Below are 23,832 nucleotides of genomic sequence, written 5' to 3'. Positions count from 1 at the left end.
TGTAGATATACAAGTCTAAGAAAGTGACATGTGCCTTGCTCCATACACTGCTTAGTTTAATACCCCAATCATTCTTATTTAGAAATTCTAAAAATTCTATTAGATGGATTTCTTCTCCCTTCCATATAAATAGAATATCATCAATATATCGGCCATAGTAGACCAAGCTGCTTCCCCAGCCATGCCCTCTATATATGAAGGATTCTTCCCAGAATGACATGAACAGGTTGGCATAGCTGGGGGCAAACTTGGTCCCCATGGCTGTTCCATTCATCTGTAAAAAGAAGGCATCATCATACCAGAAGTAATTATTTTTAAGATGAGCTCTATACCCTCTATAATGAAGGTGATTTGTTCAGGTAAAAAATTATTAGAATCTTTTAAAAAATATTCTACCGCTTTGCATCCATAACTATGAGGGATGTTGCTGTATAGGGCCGCCACATCACATGTAACTAAAAAGCAGTCATTGTCCCAAACTTTGGCTTCCAAATGATTTAAAACTGTAATGGTGTCTCTGATATATGATTTAGTCTTTAACACCAATGGTTGGAGTTGGATGTCTATGTACTGTGATAGTCTGCTTGAAATAGAATCTATCCCAGCTATAATGGGTCTCCCAGGTAGATTTTTAGCATTCTTATGGACTTTGGGTAAAAAATAAAATACCGGGGTTTTGGGAAAATTCATATTTCAAAACTGATATTCTTTCGCATTTAAAATATTCTCTCTAAAACCGTTTTCAAAAAAATTCTACAAATGTTTTACAGATGTCTTCACTAGGATTTCTATTTAGTTTCTGATATGTGTTTGGATCTTTTAAAATATTTTCTGCCTCTAAATTATAAAACTGTTTAGACATGAGAACTATTCCTCCCCCTTTATCAGCAGGCTTAATAATCAAATTTTTATCCGTTTGTAAATCCTTTAATGCCCTTTTATAGGTCGCCTAAATAGACCTATACACGATTCGAACCAGAGCTGGGCTATCAGCTCTCCGTTTGTGAGTGTGCATTTATTTACACTGAAATTTTAAATGTACCTTGTATGATTTACACTATGTTCGAATATTATTCTTTTTAGATACCCATATGAATTCTGTTCATTCTAAAAAGAAGTTCAACTAAGAATCAAACAGGTGATTTATTTTGTTACCAATTTGTGTTTAAACAAGCGCTACATTCTTTCTATATTCACATTTCAAGGTTGCTAATTACACTAATATCTGTGTCACATTATTTAATATAAGTTCTGATGGTAAGAAAAAACACACCTAAACAGGTTTGGGATATATATTATAAGAAAATTAATAAGGATGCATATCAATGTAAACAGACAGGCCTTATTACTTTTAATAATGATTATACAACTGGTACCATTAATTGGAGAAAGGAACAAATGTTAGTCATTATGAACGACACTGCAATTGAGAACTATACACTACCTTATATTTTTACACCTTATTGTCCTTTATCCTCTACCATAGAACCAAAAGTCAACAACGACACACACACACACACCTATTCCGTCCACATGTGTTAATACTACTGCCTTCTTACAAGCTGTACATGTGTCATTAAAAATCACTACTCCTGTTGTAACATTATGTAACACAACAAACAAAGGCAGAAATGGGAATGGTATGACACACTGTTAGGAGGTGCTGGAACCACTATGGGTATACTAAATAGTATAGATATGGAGACCCTCAAGAATAAGTTAAACACGGCCAGCATGCATTTAGGGACTGGTTTCCATGCTACTGCAAACTGGGCTCCAACTGTTGTTAAATCACAGGTTACAGGATTGGATTTAGATAAATCTATGTATAACTGTTTAGGTAATTTAACTGTTGCAACTGTAAAATTCACTACAGGTATAAGTAACTGGAGTCCTTGTGCCATCAGATATTTATGGATGCAATAACAAAGATTGGTATTAGAAAACACACTAATGATTCCTAAACTAGAGAAGATTAGAGGAATGCTTAAAGGGACACTATAGTCACCTGAACAACTTTAGCTTAATGAAGCAGTTTTGGTGTATAGAACATGCCCCTGCAGCCTCACTGCTCAATCCTCTGCCATTTAGGAGTTAAATCCCTTTGTTTATGAACCCTAGTCACACCTCCCTGCATGTGACTTGCACAGCCTTCCATAAACACTTACTGTAAAGAGAGCCCTATTTAGGCTTTCTTTATTGCAAGTTCTGTTTAATTAAGATTTTCTTATCCCCTGCTATGTTAATAGCTTGCTAGACCCTGCAAGAGCCTCCTGTATGTGATTAAAGTTCAATTTAGAGATAGAGATACAATTATGTTCTTTCAGTGTTGTTCTTGCCCAGACTTTATTCAAATGCTTATCTTTCTATTGTCAGACTAGTATGTACTATTAGCTACAAGGAAACGATAAATCTTATTGTTTATATAAGAAACCGTTATAAAAGTCAGCTCTGCAATATACTCATTCGAGAAATCTTGTCAAAGCATCCTGTTGTCCGTGTCTTTAATGCTGACAATGATTCTCCATCAACGTTGATTATGGTGACCGAGGGATCGAGAACCGAGGGGAGTTGAGTCCATTACAGCATTAACCCTTTCAGCTCACCTGACAGACATTGAGATGACACATTATATGTGGTGTAAATTGTGTCACAATATAGCCAACTGCCAGTCCCTGCACTTACCCATCCCTCTCACTCCCCATTTCAGACATGCCAAACTTGGAAAGCCTGGTGACTGGAGATTTTGCTGGAGACCTTTTCTGCCCCTGTCTTACTGACTAAAAACCAATAAGCACCTGATGCCTAATTGAGGCTGACAGCAATCTTGTGCATTTTCTACCAGGGACAAAAATACAATTTTCTAAATCATATGCTCTTGCATGTACAACACAGAAACCTTCAGAAAGGCGTAGTAAACATTGAATAGCAGAGCCATTCATTCAAGAAGAAGAAAATGATTCTCTCTTTAAGTAAAACAGATTGGTTACCTAGATGAGACAAGTGGTTCTTATATGTCTGCAACAACTATATTTAGAGAAGGGACGTTAAAATGAGATAAGAGCTTGCTGAGTTGTCCCGCTGTCATTGAGACTTGTATTACATTACCAGTGTAAAGTAAAATGACCCACACACAACTTTAATGAGTAAAACAAAAATCTATATAATACCTTAATACCTACTATTGCATTTTTAATATATTTGTATGCACCTATAACATTTTAACTCCAGTATTAACGAAGCAACTCACAAAGTGGTTTTCACTCCCCAAATACTGAAGATGTTACGTTGATGCAAGTCATTGTTGGCAGAGTTTTGCTTTAATTTTAGGCTGGAGTTTTAATACATTATATAGCTAATGCATAACAATTATGCTCAACTATGTAAATAGACTAAAAAAAAGAAAATCCTCCAACTGGTATATGCCACATGTGTGGAATCAGTGAGATAGTCAGGTATCAGGGTGTGTATGAAACCTCTCTTCATTTTCAAAGGAAGCAATGAGCATATGCCATATATACTTGCCCAGCAAAGGTTTATGGCATATGTAGGATATGAACTTATCAGCAGTTTAATTCATACAAAATGCAAATAAAAGCTAAAGTGTAAACCAAAGAAAAGAAAGTTACCTGCGCTCTCTCCCCAATCCCTACGTACATTTAGACAAATGGAGGTCATTCAGTTGCTCCAATGGCCATTGGAGGGAATGCCCGCCTGCCAACGTCAAGGCAGACCCCCTTAAAGTAGGTCCTAGACTGACCCTTCAGCCTGCCTCCCTGAGCTTCCGGCAAAGATATCTCCAATAAGACAGAGAGGGGCATTTTCTATATACACCCCCATATACTTACCAACCCTCAATAGGGAACACATGGGATGGGCGGCAGCACTGCAACAAGGCTGTGTGATACAAAGTAAATACAAATACAAAAAGATAAGACCCGCGCTCACATTGCTGCTGGCCCAGTGGTGATGGGAGTGAGCGCAGGACTTATCTTTTTGTATTTGTAAAAGCTAAACTGTGTAATTACTCCATACATGCAAAATGTAGCCATCCACACAAGTTCCTTTATTAAAGGGACACTATAGTCACCAGGACAACAACTTATTGTATTTGTTCTGGTGAGTAGAATCATTCCCTTCAGGCTTTTTGCAGTAAACACTGTCTTTTCTGAGAAAATGCAGTGTTTATATTACAGCCTAGGGATACCTCCACAGGCCACTCCTCAGATGGCTGCTAGAGGTGCTTCCTAGGGCAGTGCTGCACAGTGTGCAGGACTGACATTCAGTGTCTCCACCCTCTGCATGCAGACACTAAAATATCCTCATAGAGATGCATTGATTCAATGTATCTCTATGAGAATATGCTGATTGACCAGGACTGTGTTTGGCTTGTGCTGCCTCCTTAACAGTCTCAGCCAATCCTATGAGAATGCATTGTGATTGACTCAGAGAATCACTTATGATGTCAGCCAAGCAGGCATATCAAGGGCACAGGCAGCAGCAGCAGACTTGTATACAAGTAAGATTTTACTATATTTAGGGAGGCAAGGGGGGGTCAGGAAGACTAGATGGTGGTTTTGACACTATAGGGTCAGGAATACATGTTTGTTTTCTGGAGACTGTCGGAAGTAATTGGGACTGATATGGTGCAGGTCATGCACTGGCAGGGGAAAACTATAGCTGCAGTAATTTGAGGATCACTGCATTTAAGAGTAAAAAAGTACCTTTAAATTTGAGGATCATTGCATTTAAGAGGGAGACAGATACAAGAGACATATTTACACAATTCACTATGCACAAAGCATAGTTTTCATAATGCTTGGAGTGTCTTTTTAATGGCGTATGCAGTATGGTGTGCAGCTGTTTTGGGAAAACCTCTCAAAAAATGGAATGTAGTAAACTGAATTAAATAAAATAAACAGTTTACTGGAGAATGTCTTGGAGGACAATATTACTCTGAAAGAAGTTGCGGCAAAAAAATCCATATTTTTCATTTTACATTCGTTTTAAACATGTGTTATAATAAGAATAGGATTTACCTGAGAGAAAAAGGTTTAAATATTCGTTCCCTCCTAAGTTGACAGAATTTAAAGCGAAGACATAGTATCCAAAGCTCCCAGTAAACCATATCAGCCACACAGAAATAGTCCTCCTTGCAAAGCTCCAGTTATGAAACAGGTCAAAGACATTGTGTTTTTTCACAGAAGAAACCTCCTTCCCTTCATCATTAGTATCATTCAGTACTGTACACAAGTCAGAGAGCTTGCAGGGAGCCTTCTTGACTTGATTCCAGCGTTCCATTTTGGTAATAATTTTTTCCACCTCTTTGTACTTCCCTTGGGAATGGAGCCAGAATGGGGTTTCAGGAAGAGTCCAGCAGCAGAATATAAATGGCAGAGTTGTTAAGGAAAGAATTATCTGGTAAATCCACCAGGTACGCACCAAAAATCCAACTAGGGCCACCACCATAACTCCTACAGCAAAGGCTGCATGGACGTGCATGGATGCCCATGTGCGAGCTTTAATTCCAACATATTCAGTCACATAAACAAACACCACAACTAAGTAACCACTGGACACCTAGAAGTTAAAGGTGAGATGTTAAGTAGTGTAATAAAATAATTAAATAATATTGCTAAACATAGCACATTGAAATTCCAAATCATTACTTGACACAATCACGTACAACCTCCTTCAGATTAATACCTGTACTATATCTTTGTTTTTCATAGAAAATTAACAAAACGTTTAAATGTTGCGCATTTGAAAAACAAAGGATTATATGCAAGCCAATCTCCTTACAGAGAAATCATAAAACAGGATTCTTCCCATAATACACAGTGGTTACTATTCTGTGATGTAGTTAAGTCTTGATTTACTCTGTTATGCTAACACTAGGAGTCTTGGAACGAAATCAGACACCATAAAAACATGTGTTTCTTTTAAATGGTCTGATAGAACAGAGTGTCCCTTATAAAAGATTAATTAATGGCAGTTAAAAAACACTCCTCAAAGCCCAATAATAATAGTAATAATAATAATAATGAAATTTCCTTTAATGTTACTTTTTGTTGTAGAATGTATGAGTTCATCTAATCTGATTATTCCAGACTCTCTGAAATGGAAGCAAAATAATTAAATGTTAGCTCGGATTTAAAGTTCTCTATTAGATGCATATACTATAATTATAAATGTATGTAAACACATCAATTGGGTTCACACATTCCACATAAGAGGTTTATTTAACTATAAGGACGAAGAAAAACATGTATATGATACGGCCAAAACGGCAAAAACTTTGTATCTTTGTCCTTTGTCCTCGTGGTTAAATAAACCTTTTCCTTTTTTTGCACTACATTGTGACGCCTGTGGTTTCTCTTTGCATCTTTTGTTTGGGATTTGCGGACTCCTAACACAGTGCTCCATTCATCACCTGTATTTTACCTCCCACCTAAGATTAAACAACGTTTTTTTTTTATACTCTGTGCACATGCATGTGAGTATTATAGCAAAGTATGGAGTGGAGCAATGTCACCTCCTATAGATTATGTGTTATCCTTTCCACTTAATCTGAATTAAAGAAAACATATTTGCAATTTGGTCTGCCTGTTACTCCAGGACACGTTTTTCATGTTATTAAGAATTTACAGAAAGCTCTGTGATGTTATACATCCTCATAAACTAATGAGGGAGAAAAGCCTCCCATTCAGCATTTCTCAAGTCAAACCACTAATCAAGGGTTATCAGCAGTACAGGGTGTATTGATTACCCATTTCTGTTTCATCTGGAATAACAACAGGACTTTGAGGTGTGAGAACCATTAGTTATCTACTATTGTTTAAGAGGCAGCTGAATACAGAATCGGAAGAAGAAGGGGAAAGATCATAAAACGATTGGCACATGGGTGAAGGAAGACTAAAAAGGGCAGGGAATGGTGATTTGAATTAAATATTTACTTTTAATTTGCACTTATTTGGGATGGCAGATCGAAGGGGCACCACTTTTTTAAGTATTATTTTTTAAAATCCTATCCTAAAATTCTATGGTTTTGAGAAATGTTTCATAAACAGAGTTAAAGAACTGGACTGTCAACTCTATCTCCAGCACAGCCATTTTCTGATTATGGGGTGGCTTATGTTAAATCTATGCATAAATGTATTTTCATTGTAATGGAGACCAATGGCAGCGAGCCCAATAATGCACCATAGTCCTCCCTTCAGCCAAGGTAGTGAGGGGAATGATGTCGCTGGAGGAGGATTGGGTTGCAATAGGACTCGGCTTTGACATAGGATCACAGGTAAGTCTTACTTTCTTTCTTTTTCTTTCTTTCTTTCTTTCTTTCTTTTTTCCTTCTTTCTTTTGTCAGAAGGAAACATCTATTTGACATTTAGTCTCATGTGACATCTATTTGAAAATGGCAACACCTAGTGGTGGAAACTCTGCCAATTGCCACATTTTGCCAAAGATTATTGTGTTGATACTTTGTCTTGTGATATGTGTTAATTGCAATGGAATTGTTTGAAATGTCAAGACAGGGTCCCTTCCTGGTCAGACCCCCTCATCCATGTATAGTGTGTGTGTGTGTACAGGGGTGCAGTGTTTCTATAGGGCAGGGGTTCCCAATTAATTTTTCCTGTGGAACCCTTTGACATAGTGTATCAACATCGTGGAACCCCCATTCTCCCCTCGGAAAAAAAACCCTCATTTTTTTGTATGTGTCGATGTGTATATGCCAGTATGTGTATATGTGTGTCATTGTGTATCTGTGTGTGTGTGTGTGTATGTATGTACCTGACACACAGATACACACACACACACTGGCACACAGTTGCACACAGATACACAAAGATACACACACCGACACATAGATACACACACCTTGACACACAGTGTGTATCTGTGTGTGTATGTGTATGTATGTATCTGAGTGTCAAGTTGTGTGTATCTGTGTTTGTATGTGCCAGTGTGTGTATCTCTGTTTCAATGTGTATCTGTGTGTGTGTGTATCTCTGTGTCAGTGTGTATCTGTGTATGTCTGTGTGTATTTATATGACACACAGATACACACACTGGCACATAGTGGCACAGAGATACACACTGACACACAGATACACACACTCAGAAACACATACACACACTCAGATGCACACAGTGACACACACATCTTGACTTACAAATACACACACTCATATACACACAGTGACATATACACACACTTGCACCCACAGATACACAAACTGGCACATACATACACTCAGATACACACATTGACACATACACACAGTGTCATATACACATGCTGACACACTCTGATACACACACACGTAGGCACATACAAGCACACTGATATACACTGGCACATACACACACACACACACTCAGATACACACAGTGACATACATAAACCTTGACACACAGATACACACACTGACACACTCAGACACACATATTTTTTGACAGACACACATACACTCTCACTGACAAACACACATACTCTTTTACAGACAAACATACAAACACATATACACTCTCACTGACAAGCACACATACATTCTTACTGACAAACACAAAAACACTCACACACTCACTGACAAGCACACATATGCTCTCATTGACAAACACACATATACTCTATGACAGACACACAAACACATACAAACTTCCTAGTAGACACACATACAATTTATATTTTTTTTAGAATTTTACTCCACCCAGCCTCCCTACCTTTGGGAGTGCTGGCATGGAGTCTCTATGTCCCTGTGGTCCAGTGGGGCTGCTGGGCTGAGAGTGCGGTCCCTGAGGTCCAGAGGGCTGCTGAGAGGCTGGCGTGCGGACCTTGGTGTCCAGTGGAGCTGCTGAGCGGCTGGCGTGCGGTCCCTGGGGTCCAGTGGGGCTGCTGAGCGGCTGGCATGCAGGCGACGAGGGAGCAGTTATCTCCCTGCTCAGCTCCCTTGTGTGCCTCTTAGTGACGTCATATTCCGGCTCCGGCATCACTGCTGTGTGCGCGAGGTCATTTGCCCACTGCTCCCTCGTCGACCGCAGCCATTTTGTTTTTAGAAATTTTAGGGGAACCCCATTTGTGTTCTCGTGGAACCCTAGGGTTCCACGGAACAGCAATTGGGAAACACTGCTATAGGGGATTTAGTAAATTAATAATTATTTTAAAACAAAACAACAAATAATCATTCCCTCTTTTCTGTTGTAACATTGCAGGAAAGAGGGACATGCTGATCTCTGGTGGTTCAGAGTATTGGGAATCTGGCCTGTGCCTCAACCAAGTGCAGACCACAAGTAACTGTCTCTCAAGCAATCAATGCTTAGCTATGGTAAACTGTGTCAACGCTCTGATTGTCCAAAACATGGGAGACAGCTACTTATGGTCTGCAGCCAACAGAGGTGCAGTCACAATGGCCAGATATCCTCCTCGGCAGACAGATGGACAGACTAAGTATTATTACCTGCTGCTGTCACATCACATTTGAGTTGTGTTGCTTTGGAGCTGTGGATTTTCCTTATTTACCTTGAACTCCTTGCAATAAAAGATCACAGTAATGTGTTGTTGATCCATTTATCACTGAAATCCACAGGAAAAACAAAAACACCATCACAGTACTGTGGTATGTACCAGTTTATCATAGAACTTCACAACATTAAAACTCCCAGTAATGTGCAGTGTATGAGAATGTCACAGAGCTCCATAACAATAAAATTCACACTAATGTGAATCACTACCCAACTATAAAACACAGAGTAATGTGCATTTTGTGTGACAGAATTCCACTCGCAATAATATGATGTAATGTGTTTATGTGTTTTTTGTCTGTGTGAGATAGGCGTGTGTCTGAAATGTATACTATGTGTTGGCTGTGTGTGATATTTGTGTTGGGTATATTGACTGTGTGTAATATATGTGTGTACTAACGGTGTGTGATATTTGTGATGGTTTTTTGGCTGTCTGTGATGGTTATTTAATTAAAATACAAATATGCATGTAGGCTCATGTGTGAATGCAGGTGTATATTTTTGCAGAGTCACATGCACACACACCCACATTAAGATGCACACAGTTATACAAATACACAGTCAAATACAGCCACATACACACAATCCCAGGCACATAGCCACACACAGTTACAGGTATACAGTCAAATACAAAGATACAGGCAGTTACACACACAGGTGCAGGCATACAGTCATAAACACAGGTACAGGCAGGCAGTCACAGACACAGATGTATATAGTAATAAAATGAAATTGGGAGCATATGAAGAACATGCTGAGAATTAAAGTAGCCTTGTAAAATTGAAAACTGTATTTTTGTGAGCGCTGTTCCTTAATCTGTACAAACACAGGTAAAGACAGTTACAGGCAGTCACATACACACAAAGGTACAGACAGCCACATATAGAGGCAATCACAGGTAGCCACAGATACCGGCAATCACAAACACACACAGATATAGGCAGTAACACACACAGGTACAGACAGACAGTCACACACACACACAAACACACAGTTTTAGACAGCCACCCACATAGTTACAGACAGACAGCTACCCAAACACAGTTACAAACAGTAACACGCACACAGTCACCCACACACAGAGTTACAGGCAGACAGTCACACACACACACACACACACAACACACACTTACAGACAGTCACACACATACAGTGAAAAACACAGTTACAGACAAACAGTCTCACACACACATAGACAGTTACAGACAGCCACCCACACAGTTACAGACAGACAGTCACCCAAACACCATTACAGGCAGTCCCACACACACAGTTGCAGGTAGACACTCACAGGCAGACATTGTCACACACACACACACACACACACTTACAGCCAGTCTCTCACACACACACAGTTACTGTCACACACAGTTACAGACAGTCACATACACAATTACAGACAGTCCTTAATGGACTTTGAAGGGGAGGTAGTGGAGGCACTGCAGTCCCTGGTGTCTAGGTGTTGGGGAAGCAGGGTCTCCTTCCTGCTTCCCCCTCAGTGTGCAGCAGTTACCAGACAGCGGGTTCAAGTCACATTTAGCTCCGCACCAACTGCCGATGTGGCCCCTACCACCCTCTTCACGCATGTCACTTGGGGCCTTTGCAAGCTATATTGGCTGCCTGGCACCTTAGCTGCCATGGCATACTGTGCGGCTGGCCCTGATGAAATGTTTCTTAACTGTGAAGGCTCTATATAATGAAGAATACCAAAATTCATAAGACTGTATACTACTGGCCTGAATATATGCTAACTGACCAACATCCCAAAAGCACAACATCTACAACACCAGTCCTTCAGGTATACCAACCATATCTCTAAACACCAAAACACCAAATAGATAAAAATAATAAGTGAAAAAAACAATCTCACTAAGAGAGGTTAAATGAATCTGCCCACTTTAGCTTGCTAATTAGGATCATGATGTATTTTTCTTTTAAATCTTTCCTTTATGTTTTTTATTTTAATTTATATTGAGTATATAAAGAGTCTGTGTGTGGAATTTATTTGTGGGGTTAAATTTAAGACAGACATCAACAGTTTTTTATTCTGCAGATGGGTGCCTCCAGTTTAGCTCCCTGTTAATCATTATTATAAACTCTGTCCTTTGCACTTGGCAGTCAGCATAGAATTAGCATACATAGTTCCGGGTCAGTCAGCATAGAATTAGCATACATAGTTCCGGGGCAGTCAGCATAGAATTAGCATACATAGTTCCGGGACAGTTGGAATAGAATTAGCATTCATAGTTGCGGGCTGACTGTATGTGCAGCGTTTGAAGCAGAAGTTGGATTAGGGTTGGATTAGGGAGAATATGTGGGTATCATTGTTCTTCAGAACAGTAGCAGAATACAAATATGGGGTGTTTATAGTAGTGAGACATGTAGTCTGTGAATTTTACTAAGATAGACTTAGGTTTGTGATATAATGGTTAAATGAAATATGTGAAAATATTCTTCATTGGGGCTGGGCCTGACTGCCAAGATAGCTGGATGTACTTTTCTGAAGCAAAATACTTACCTCAACTACATCCTTCGGGCTACAGCAGAGCCGGTCTAATGCCGATGGGAACTGTCTGGTGTGCTCGGGATAGCACAACTCTGCAGAGTACGGCACTCTGAGTGATTGAGGCTTAGCACCACTGGCTACCTCTGCAGACAGGAGATCTCCCAGCTTGTGGAAAGCTGAACACAGCGTTCATTCTTAGCCACATTGACGCCCCCTACTGCAGAAGCATCACCTACCGTGGGTTCACTACCCCATCCACCTGTTTCCTCTGGGTCATCATGGAAGTCCCATGGCCGACTCAACTATTTCACAGCATCTTGTTACTTGAGAAATGGAGCAGAGGTGGGAAGAAACACTCTTGGAGAAATTTAAGACCATCTGTGCAAAATGCTGGCACCGGACCTCAAATCCCATCACAACCATCCTGCAGATATGCCGGCCATAGGGGATGTCTTGACCTCTTGCTCTCCTTCTAGGAATGGAATCCAGGGAATTCCGGACCTCCCTCCACAACCTGGGGAAGGTCTCTACCATGGGTAACTTTAGCAGGGCCATGACCCTAACACCTAGTGCAGAGTGGTCAGCGAACGTTTGGTATGGGTTCCCACAAGGGTTCAAGGGTAACCTATGTTCACTCTGCCTAACTTCTAGCTAACGTTTGCAGGTTTGAGTTAAGCCTACACAGCCTCCTAATCTCATCAACGCCAAGGCTTCTGGTGTGCCCAGTGGTTTATATTCCTGTAGTGCAAGGCAGTTGATAATTTTATTGTCATTACCATGTATTTCTAGGTAACAGACTCACTGAGAATAGCCGTGTCTACTCAATCTCCATCCCTGTCACATCAACAAACGGTTGTTTTATCTGTACACACTTATTTTAATAGAAGGTTTTCCGTTATTCACTGTTAGTTTCCATACGTCAATCTAAGATATTCTACAGAATAGTGATGTTGCGAACATAACATTTTCGGTTCGCGAACGGCGAACGCGAACTTCCGCAAATGTTCGCGAACTGGCGAACCAGGCGAACCGCCATAGACTTCAATGGACAGGCAAATTTTAATACCCACAGGGACTCTTTCTGGCCACAATAGTGATGGAAAAGTTGTTTCAAGGGGACTAACACCTGGACTGTGGCATGCCGGAGGGGGATCCATGGCAAAACTCCCATGGAAAATGACATAGCTGATGCAGAGTCTGGTTTTAAACATTCCTAAATTGTTTGGAATAACCTGCTTTAAAACATCAGGTATGATGTTGTATCGATCAGGTAGTGTAAGGGTTACGCCCGCTTCACAGTGACAGACCAAACTCCCCGTTTAACGCACCGCAAACAACCGCAAACAGTCCATTTGCACAACCGCAAACTCCCCATTTGCACAAGGTTGGATACCAAGATAGCCATATCCAGTTTCTTGTCCTCACTGATGTCATTGAAGGTCTCTTCCTCCACCCAGCCACGTACAACACCAAGGGTCCCCGAAAGGTGACAACAAGCCCCCTGGGACGCCTGCTGTGTTTGGTCTTCCACCTCCTCAAAGCCACCTTCCTCCTCTGACTCCTCTTCTTCAGACTCTTCTCTCTTTGCGTTGCCTCTCTCTGCGTTATTATAAGGTGTGTTAAGTAGTACTATTCCTATCAGTTTAATCCCTGTTATGTCCCCTATCAGAAGACAACCCTGGAGAAGGTCCCAGCGGGACTTCACCAACTAATGATAAAGAAGAAGCTATAGGTTCCAGCCCTGACAGAGACTGTCGGACAGCGCCAGAAACACAGTTGGTCCCTTCTACCTCTGCTCCTTCTCCTTCTTCCCTCTCATCTGGATTGAATCCTGAAAGTCCCAGCTTTGTCCCTCATTCACCAGTTAGGGACTCTAACTCCATACGAGGATCTGGACCTCTGTCTACTAGATCCCTTCCCAATGGTGTGGGCGAAAGACCCTGTAATGAAGAAATTAGTGGACAACCCCCGAGCAACCTAGGTAGAGGCAGAAGAAATTGGAGGGCCCCGAGATTCTTGACCTATGACAACATTGGGGAACCCACATATTCTCAGAACTCCCACACGTGCACTAAGTTAATCAATGTATTGCATACTTTGACTGAAATATTGAGTGATAGAATTTCCCTGTATTAGATTGTATTGTACCATCTTGTTAAATGGTTATAAACTAGATGGACTGCTCTTGTCAGTGGAAGGCAAGGATTCTACAGAGGGGAGGATGTAACAGACTGCTATATTTTACTGTTTTTACTTTAAGTTTTGAGATACTGAACTTTGCCCTTTGCCCTGTCTTGTGAGGAGGAGGGGCTAGGATGGCAGGAAGAAGAGGACAAGGGAGAAGCCATGTTCTCTGAGTCTGCTATAAAGAAAGTGTGTTCCTACCTGTTTATATGGTCTATTACTGCTGGGACAGTGAGATAATAACAGGGGAAGGCTAATGCACTGCAACTACAAGAAGTTGGAGACGGTCTACTGCTCTGCTAGGAGAATTAGAAGACTGTCATTTTATGTTCAACTCCCTGCAGATTCTGGAACTTTCTGCAGGAGTGTGAATGAGCTCTTGCATCCTGCCAGCAGAAGGAAGAGAAAGGATTGCCATTGCTGTTCTGCTGCTGTCCTACATTCTGCAGTTAGAGAAGTCACTCAAAGGTACTGTCTCAAGAGATTGCTTCAGGATTCTCCCTTATAACTGTACCTGGGTAGCGCTACCTACACCTAAGGGCCCCAACGTTGTGCACATAATTTACCTGCAGGTACCTAGAAGTTTAACTGTTCAGATGTAGTTATTAATGTTAATAAGATAAGTTTGTTGTCTGCATTCCTGCTGCTAAATACTCTTGTGACTGTGTTTAACATTAGCCAGGAACTGCGTTGTTATATGTGGCTGTTATATGTGTATCCCTTTGACCACAATACAGTGTTTATTCCCATGTCTGTATTTATTTCATGTCTCTGAGGTATTAAGTGGAGGGTACTCATCTACTCAGTGGGGTGGGTTCCCCATAAATAGAAGTTGCACTGAGTGGAGGCACTGCGTCAGATCAAGATGTCCTGATCTCCCAACTATAGCGGAGTCTCAGGATCCCTGTCAGCCACAGAAGAAGGTGTAACTGCTGCTAGCTACGGCTTGTTGCCAGGAGCAGGGCAAAAAAGGCTTACAGGGTTACAATGACATCGATTTTAGGAACCGGGAGATGGAAAAAGATGCTTGGTCGGTCCTCCTACTTCCAATTTGGGGCACTGCGCGTGCAATCTAATGTGCCACCAGATAGGAGTGGTGTGTTAAGTAGTACTATTCTTATCAGTTTAATCCCAATGTCACGACTTCTAGTGTGGTCCAGCACGCAGAAACTATGTAAACATATACATAGGCAAGAAAAGGAAAATAAAAGGACAGAGCGTAAACCAGACCTTAACCCCTTAAGGACACATGACATGTGTGACATGTCATGATTCCCTTTTATTCCAGAAGTTTGGTCCTTAAGGGGTTAAAATGGCCGGACTAATACGCTAGAGACAGAGAATGGTCAAAGGGAAAGCCGAGGTCAAGGAAGCCAGAAAATACACAATACCATTTACACAAGCCAAGTCAGGGAAATCAGAATTCAGAATAACCAGGGAAAAGCCAAGATCAGGATACCAGGAAATCAGATTCACAATGATAAAGCACTCTCAGGAAACCAGGACCAGGAAACCACGACAGGGCAAGGTACTGGGGTGAGCTAGGGATTTAAATATCACGCGGCGGGCCAGCAGCCGCGACACCCTGTTACGTCCCTCTCATCAGGCCTTTTTTAGTCGAATGTATCGCCCACTGTCAGTCCCTTCGGGATCCATCCCTCATTCATCTTAATAAAGGTGAGGTAATCTAGACTTTTTGGACCTAGGCGACTTCTCTTCTCAGTGACAATACCTCCTGCTGCACTGAAGGTCCTTTCTGACAGGACACTTGAAGCGGGGCAGGCCAGAAGTTCTATCGCAAATTGGGATAGCTCAGGTCAAGCCTGCACACCCAGTAGTCAAAGGGTTCATAGCTCCTCAGAGTGTCGATATCTGCAGTTAAGGCGAGGTAGTCTGCTACCTGTCGGTCGAGTAGTTCTCTAAGGGTGGACCCCGAAGGGCTGTGGCGATGCGTAGGACTTAAAAAGCTCTGCATGTCCTCCATCAACAACACGTCTGTAAAGTGTCCTGTCCTAGCCGGCGTGGTCGTGGGAGGAGGAGGATTACTTTCACCTCTTCACCTGTTAGATTCCCGTTGTGCTGTGACATCACCCTTATATGCTGTGTAAAGCATACTTTTAAATTGATTTTGGAACTGCTGCATCCTTTCCGACTTGCCGTAATTCAGTAACATTTCAGGCACTTTCTGCTTATACCGGGGACCTAGCATGAAAGCATGAAAGACTCCATTTGCACAAGGTTGGATGCCGAGCTACTCATATCCTGTTCCTCGTCCTCAGTGATCTCTCTGAAGGTATGTTCTTCCCCCCAGCCACGTACAACACCACGGGTACCAGATTTTTTCGATTAGTGGTACTATGCGTGCAAGCTACTGTGACAACAGATATGAGTGGCACTGTGCAGTGGCAGAAGTTGGCAGAGTAGACACTGTAGGCCTGACACACACGCTTTTTTTTTTTTTTTAAATGTACACTACTGTTACACCAGATATGAGTTGCACTGGTGTGACACTGTGCCCTGGCAGGCCCTGAAACGCACACGCGTGAAGGAAACTGACTGCTATTATATTACAGTCAAAAAAGTTTTGTTTTTTTTAAATGCAAGCTATTGTGACACCAGATATGAGTTCGTGGTGGCACTGGGCAGGCACTGAAACGCACACGCGTGAAGGAAACTGACTGCTATTATATTACAGTCAAAAAAGTTTTGTTTTTTTTAAATGCAAGCTATTGTGACACCAGATATGAGTGGTGGCACTGGGCAAGTGGGCACAGTATACGCTGTGAGCCTGACACACACGCTGGCAGACAACTAACTGCTATTCAATCTATTACAGTCAAAATTGTATTTTTTTTAAATGTACACTACTGTTACACCAGATATGAGTTGCACTGGTGTGACACTGTGCCCTGGCAGGCCCTGAAACGCACACGCGTGAAGGAAACTGACTGCTATTATATTACAGTCAAAAAAGTTTTTTTTTGTTAAATGCAAGATATTGTGACACCAGATATGAATGGTGGCACTGGGCAAGTGGGCACAGTATACAGTGTGAGCCTGACAAACACGCTGGCAGACAACTAACGGCTATTCAATCTATTACAGTCAAAATTGTATTTAAAAAAAAAAAATGTACACTACTGTTACACCAGATATAAGTTGCACTGGTGTGACACTGTGCCCTGGTAGGCCCTGAAACGCACACTCGTGAAGGAAACTGACTGCTATTATATTACAGTCAAAAAAGTTTTTTTTTTTTAAATGCAAGCTATTGTAACACCAGTGAGTGAGTGGTGGCACTGGGCAGGCCCTGAAATGCACACTCGTGAAGGAAACGGACTGCTATTATATCACAGTCAAAAAAGTTTATTTTTTTTAAATGCAAGCTATTGGGACACCAGATATGAGTGAGTGGTGGCACTGGGCAGGCCCTGAAACGCACACACGTGAAGGAATCTGACTGCTATTATATTACAGTCAAAAAAGTTTAGTTTTTTTTAAATACAAGCTATTGTGACACCAGATATGAGTTCATGGTGGCACTGGGCAGGCCCTGAAACGCACACGCGTGAAGGAAACTGACTGCTATTATATTACAGTCAGAATAGTTTTTGTTTTTTTTAAAATGCAAGCTATTGGGACACCAGTGAGTGAGTGGTGGCACTGGGCAGGCCCTGAAACGCACACACGAGAAGGAAACTGACTGCTATTATATTATAGTCAAAAAAGTTTAGTTTTTTTTAAATGCAAGCTATTGGGACTCCAGATATGAGTGAGTGGTGGCACTGGGCAGGCCCTGAAATGCACACACGTGAAGGAAACTGACTGCTATTATATTACAGTCAAAAAAGTTTAGTTTTTTTTAAATGCAAGCTATTGGGACTCCAGATATGAGTGAGTGGTGGCACTGGGCAGGCCCTGAAACGCACACTCGTGAAGGAAACTGACTGCTATTATATTACAGTCAAAAAAGTTTTGTTTTTTTTAATGCAAGCTATTGGGACTCCAGATATGAGTGAGTGGTGGCACTGGGCAGGCCCTGAAACGCACACTCGTGAAGGAAACTGACTGCTATTATATTACAGTCAAAAAAGTTTTGTTTTTTTTAAATGCAAGCTATTGTGACACCAGATATGAGTTCGTGGTGGCACTGGGCAGGCACTGAAACGCACACGCGTGAAGGAAACTGACTGCTATTATATTACAGTCAGAATAGTTTTTGTTTTTTTAAATGCAAGCTATTGGGACACCAGTGAGTGAGTGGTGGCATTGGGCAGGCCCTGAAACGCACACACATGAAGGAAACTGACTGCTATTATATTATAGTGAAAAAAGTTTTTTTTTTTTTTTTTTTTTTTTTTTTTTTTTTTTTTTTTTGTGCTTTGCAAATTGTATTTATTTTTTTTTTGTTTTAAATCGTTTTTATTTTATATGCAAAATGGTAGCAATTATGGAGCAAATTCAAAAAATCATTGCATGGATGCCTGCGCAGAGGCGTAATAAGTCAGGGTAAGTCACATACGGTATTTGGTCGCCTGCGCAGAGGCTTAAAAGGTTGAATATGCAGGCATCATTAGGTCTGTTACAGTTAACAAGTGTTAGCATAGGTTATTGTGCTGAAATGATTTAGTCTGGTTACAACATTTTACTAACATATAACGGCAACGCTAATAACAACCTATATGTTTACAGCAGCGTATATGGGAGCGTTGAACGCAGGTTAAACTGTATTCTGCACTACCATAAATCAGTATAGCATAGGTATCATGCTGTGAGTCATTCAGCCCAAGCTCTACTCCCTCATTCAGTATTGGTAGTCAGCGACATGGACTGCCTGACCTGCACTCGGCCATGCGGCATATTAATGTGGTATTATGTCAATAAGTAAAGCCTATAATAGCAATAAGGAACTAAGGTTTAACTGATCACTGTGTAGTCAAGTGCTAAGCTGTCAGTAATTCCTTGCAAAATTTATAATAACGTAGAGAGCATTTGATCATCGTCACTGAGGCATACACATGACATCATGCAGATAGAATAGGCGCATAATGCGAGGCGATCGTGTGTGTTCGTTCTGCAGGCTGACAGGCTAGTTGTCGGGAGTAAGTAAAGCACGGTTCTACGCGCCTGGGTGTGCTTATGTACCTATTTTTTTCGTGCACTCCGGGTAGGCCTGATGCGCTTAATGCGTTCTAGATATGTATTATCTGTGTGGCGTCCAGTGGCCTGGGCGTGCCCATTAAAATAATAGAACCGCTGTCAGTGGCTATGTGTTATAGTACCTGGTGGCAATGCGTGAGAAAAGTGCCAGCCCTAATTGTGTATTTTGGTAGGCGTCCACTGACTTATATAGGTCGCTGCTCGCGGGGAGAGGGCTTTAACTGTTTAAATCAGCCTGTGTGTAGCGCGTTGTGTAATAACAGTTAACTAGGGCCTCTGAGGGCAACGTAAAGCAAATAAAAAAAATAAAAAAAACCAACTTTTTTGTGCATATTAAATCAACAGTAGTGATTTCTCCTGTCATTGACAGCGTGTATAAACTCAGTCCACAAGCATTGGGGGGGCCACGGAGACGAGCCTTCCGAGCGGGGGGACCGGCTGCTGATGCATCCGCGGCTGATCCCAGGGGCACCGGTCCTCTGCAGCATCCCCCCAGGCTGCGCCAAGCCTCCATCCGGGAGATCCGCAGCACAGCGGGCACTCGGGGACCCACCAGTCCACAGGACCCCCCACCTAAAGTCCGTGTGCCTGCCAGTCATCCCCTGCACCCCCACCGCGCCACTGGGGCCCCAGATGGTCGGGGTGAAGGCCGCCCTGTGTCTCACCCTTCTCCGGCCACTCGGGGCAAGCGCCAGCCTCCTCCCAGCCACCGGTCCGCCGGGGGCTGCCGCGCTCCACCCTACGAGGGCTCACAGCGTCGGGGACAGCTACCTCCAGGCCCTCCTCAAAACCTGAGGGTGGCGGCACTTCAGTCTCCGCATGGCACAGTCCAAGGATCGCGGCATCTGGCCAGCGGGTCCCAGGAACATCGCAGCAACATCCCGCCTGGCCCCCCCGCCCACGTGCATCGCCTCCAGGGCCCGCTTCATCCGCAGCTGTAGCATCCACGAGACAGCTTCTGAGGGTAAGACAGGGCTGTTGTAGGCCGTTAAGTCCAGGGACTAGATAGCAGGCGGACGCGGTTAGGCAGTCATTGCCTGTACAGGAGGCCAGCGTGTACCCCGGGCGGCTGCGTCCGTCCCAGGGCTTGCATCCTCCATGAGGCCGGGATTACCCCCACCGGCCGGGGGGGGGGCGGAGCGGGGCCGCTGCTCTCACCCGTGTACATCTCCACCAGCGTTCACATAGCTGGTGTGCTTTTTCTTCCGGTCAGGCAATCAGGCATCTGTTCTCTGTCTGCAGCTGCCCTCAAGCAGGCTTATGCAGGTGTGTAGGCCGGGTTAATCCGTTTCGGTGCTCCCCGTGAATTTTTGGCCGTAATCTGGTATCATATGGGTGCTCGGGTAGTGCCCCATTGTATTGCAGCATGTAATCCGGTCCTGGGGCAGGTTTTTAGCAAGTTTTATGCCGTTTTTTAGGGCTTAAGCTCGGAGCCTCCGTGTTCTGCTGCCATGCTGCTTGGCGGCCCGGCCCCGCCCCAAAAGTTTTTTTTTTTAAATGCAAGCTATTGTGACACCAGATATGAGTTCGTGGTGGCACTGGGCAGGCCCTGAAACGCACACGCGTGAAGGAAACTGACTGCTATTATATTACAGTCAAAAAAGTTTTGTTTTTTTTAAATGCAAGCTATTGTGACACCAGTGAGTGAGTGGTGGCACTGGGCAAGTGGGCACAGTATACGATGTGAGCCTGACACACACGCTGGCAGACAACTAACTGCTATTCAATCTATTACAGTCAAATTTTTTTTTTTTTTATGTACACTACTGTTACACCAGATATGAGTTGCACTGGTTTGACACTGTGCCCTGGCAGGCCCTGAAACGCACACGCGTGAAGGAAACTGACTGCTATTATATTACAGTCAAAATAGTTTTAGTTTTTTTTAAATGCAAGCTATTGGGACACCAGTGAGTGAGTGGTGGCACTGGGCAGGCCCTGAAATGCACACTTGTGAAGGAAACTGACTGCTATTATATTACAGTCCAAAAAGTTTAGTTTTTTTTAAATGCAAGCTATTGTGACACCAGATATGAGTGGTGGCACTGGGCAAATGGCCACAGTATACGCTGTGAGCCTGACACACACGCTGGCAGACAACTAACTGCTATTCAATCGATTACAGTCAAAATTGTATTTTTTTTTTTAATGTACACTACTGTTACACCAGATATGAGTTGCACTGGTGTGACACTGTGCCCTGGCAGGCCCTGAAACGCACACGCGTGAAGGAAACTGACTGCTATTATATTAAAGTCAGAATAGTTTTTGTTTTTTTTTAAATGCAAGCTATTGGGACACCAGTTAGTGAGTGGTGGCACTGGGCAGGCCCTGAAATGCACACTAGTGAAGGAAACTGGCTGCTATTATATTACAGTCAAAAAAGTTTTGTTTTTTTTAAATGCAAGCTATTGTGACACCAGTGAGTGAGTGGTGGCACTGGGCAAGTGGGCACAGTATATGCTGTGAGCCTGACACACAGGCTGGCAGGCAGGCACCTGCAATTACATTACACAGAAAAAAAAGCAGACTGATGTTCTAGTCCTAAAAAGGGCTTTTTGGGGGGCTGTCCTTACAGCAGAGATCAGATGAGTCCTTCAGGACTGTAGTGGACACGGAATACACTAGCCTAGCTATCAATTGTCCTATCAAATCAGCAGCAGCTACACTGTCCCTACTCTCACTAAGAATGCAGCTTCACAATGAATGTAAAATGGATGCTGTCCAGGAGGTGGGAGGGTCTGGGAGGGAGGGTCTGCTGCTGATTGACTGGAATGTGTCTGCTGACTGTGAGGTACAGGGTCAAAGTTTACTCAATGATGACGAATAGGGGGCGGACCGAACAGCGCATATGTTCGCCATCCGTGGCGAACGCGAACAAGCAATGTTCGCCAGGAACTTTTCGCCAGCGAACCGTTCGGGACATCACTACTACAGAATCCTAGTCATACTCCTCGCTTGCTTGTAATGTATTATTCAAATGCCTCAGTTTACATTACTTTCTAAAAAGGTGCAGTTTACTCAACATATTTTGCTACATTCTGTAGTAATATCTTCTTGAAATGTCAATACCATCCTATATTTTTCACTATGCACGGCAAAAATAAAGAATATAAAAAAAAAACAAATCCTACACAGCCTGGGAAATGTACTTTCTACAAATACATACTTCCGTCTTGTGATTTTGGATTCTGTATATACAATTAAAGTTCTAATTTCAAATTTTGCTAAGTTTTAGCTTAAAAAAACAAATTTCCTCCTTGTAGTATTTGTTTTATAACTTTGAAAAATGAATTGCAATCCTAGACCTATTGAGCATTTTATCACTCAGGACTAATTAGTGAATCTATTTAGAGTTAGCTTTCGTTATTTTCACTTTGTTATTTGCACTTGGTGTGTTGAAATTATTAAATGAAAGACTAAGAGAATTATGTTATGTATACATATAGGGTATCAAAAGAAAGCCATATTTTTCCTTTTAAAAAAAGTGCATTTAAACAGAAAAGGGGACATTGTGGGAGAATAAATGCATGGCAAAAGTGCAAAAAAGTGGTCACAAATGTGTTACAGCTCAAAATAAAGCCTTGGTCCTTAAGGGGTTAAATGAACAATTGAGCAACACCATCATATATATGAATTAGGTAGAGTATTTCTTACCAGTACAAGCCACATCATCTGCATGTGCTCCTGTGGTGTTAATTTTACTTGGACTATATTAAAAGTTAAATGATTACTCCAAGCATCATAAACAGTACAGCCCAGAAAAAAGGACACATTTTAATAGGAGCTATTAAATTCATTAGCAGCGGCTCTAGTAAACCATAAGGACCATATATTAATGACTTAGTAGCAAGAATATGATATGGTCATTGTCACTGCTGTACATATAACCAGGAAAGGCAACAGATTCATACATCTGCTTACTGCATAATGCCACTGCACCATATGCATTCAGAATAAGGAAATGGTGTATTATTGGGACATGACTATCTGTATCAGAGACCCCTAGGAACTAGGGAGTGGTCTTCTTAGAAGATTGAACTACAACATAAATTGAGTGACAAATATGATCTGTCAATATCTATCTATCTATCTATCTATCTATCCATCTATCTATCTCAAACTGAACAAACATTTTACAGGGAAAGAAAATCAATTTTATAGTAATGAATGGGCCAGACAAATATTCATGTATTTAACAATATAGCATGTATATATTGACATTTATAGCAAGAAAGCATTAATTCAACAAGTATTAAAAATAAACACACACCATAGCCAGGAAAAAACGCATGATCACAAAGCTGTAGTAGTTGAAGGTAAATGCCACTGCGACACCGAACACAAACTGACATGTGCTTGTGAACCACATTATTGGGCGCCGTCCCACTCTAGAGATTGGGAGAAGAATGACAAGTTATGGTTATTCATACCTAGGGAAAAGGGTATTCCAATTATAT

The 23,832-nt window shown here is 42.0% G+C and overlaps 1 protein-coding gene across 1 annotated transcript in view; it reads right to left on the bottom strand.

The window, feature by feature from the left end:
- Positions 1-23,832, bottom strand: part of SLC22A16 (solute carrier family 22 member 16) — a 99,786-nt gene that overhangs the window by 41,694 nt on the left and 34,260 nt on the right. Inside the window, exons 3-4 of the mRNA XM_063443516.1 lie at positions 23,646-23,763; positions 5,040-5,580 (exon numbers count right to left, since the gene is read on the bottom strand). Of these exons, the coding sequence (XP_063299586.1) occupies positions 5,040-5,580; positions 23,646-23,763 (659 nt within the window). The remainder of the gene's footprint in view (positions 1-5,039; positions 5,581-23,645; positions 23,764-23,832) is intronic.

The sequence above is a fragment of the Pelobates fuscus genome, chromosome 2 (assembly GCF_036172605.1).
Source record: "Pelobates fuscus isolate aPelFus1 chromosome 2, aPelFus1.pri, whole genome shotgun sequence".
Lineage (NCBI taxonomy): Eukaryota > Metazoa > Chordata > Amphibia > Anura > Pelobatidae > Pelobates > Pelobates fuscus.
Note: the sequence above shows the minus strand (reverse complement) of the source record. Positions and strands in the feature narration are given on the sequence as shown.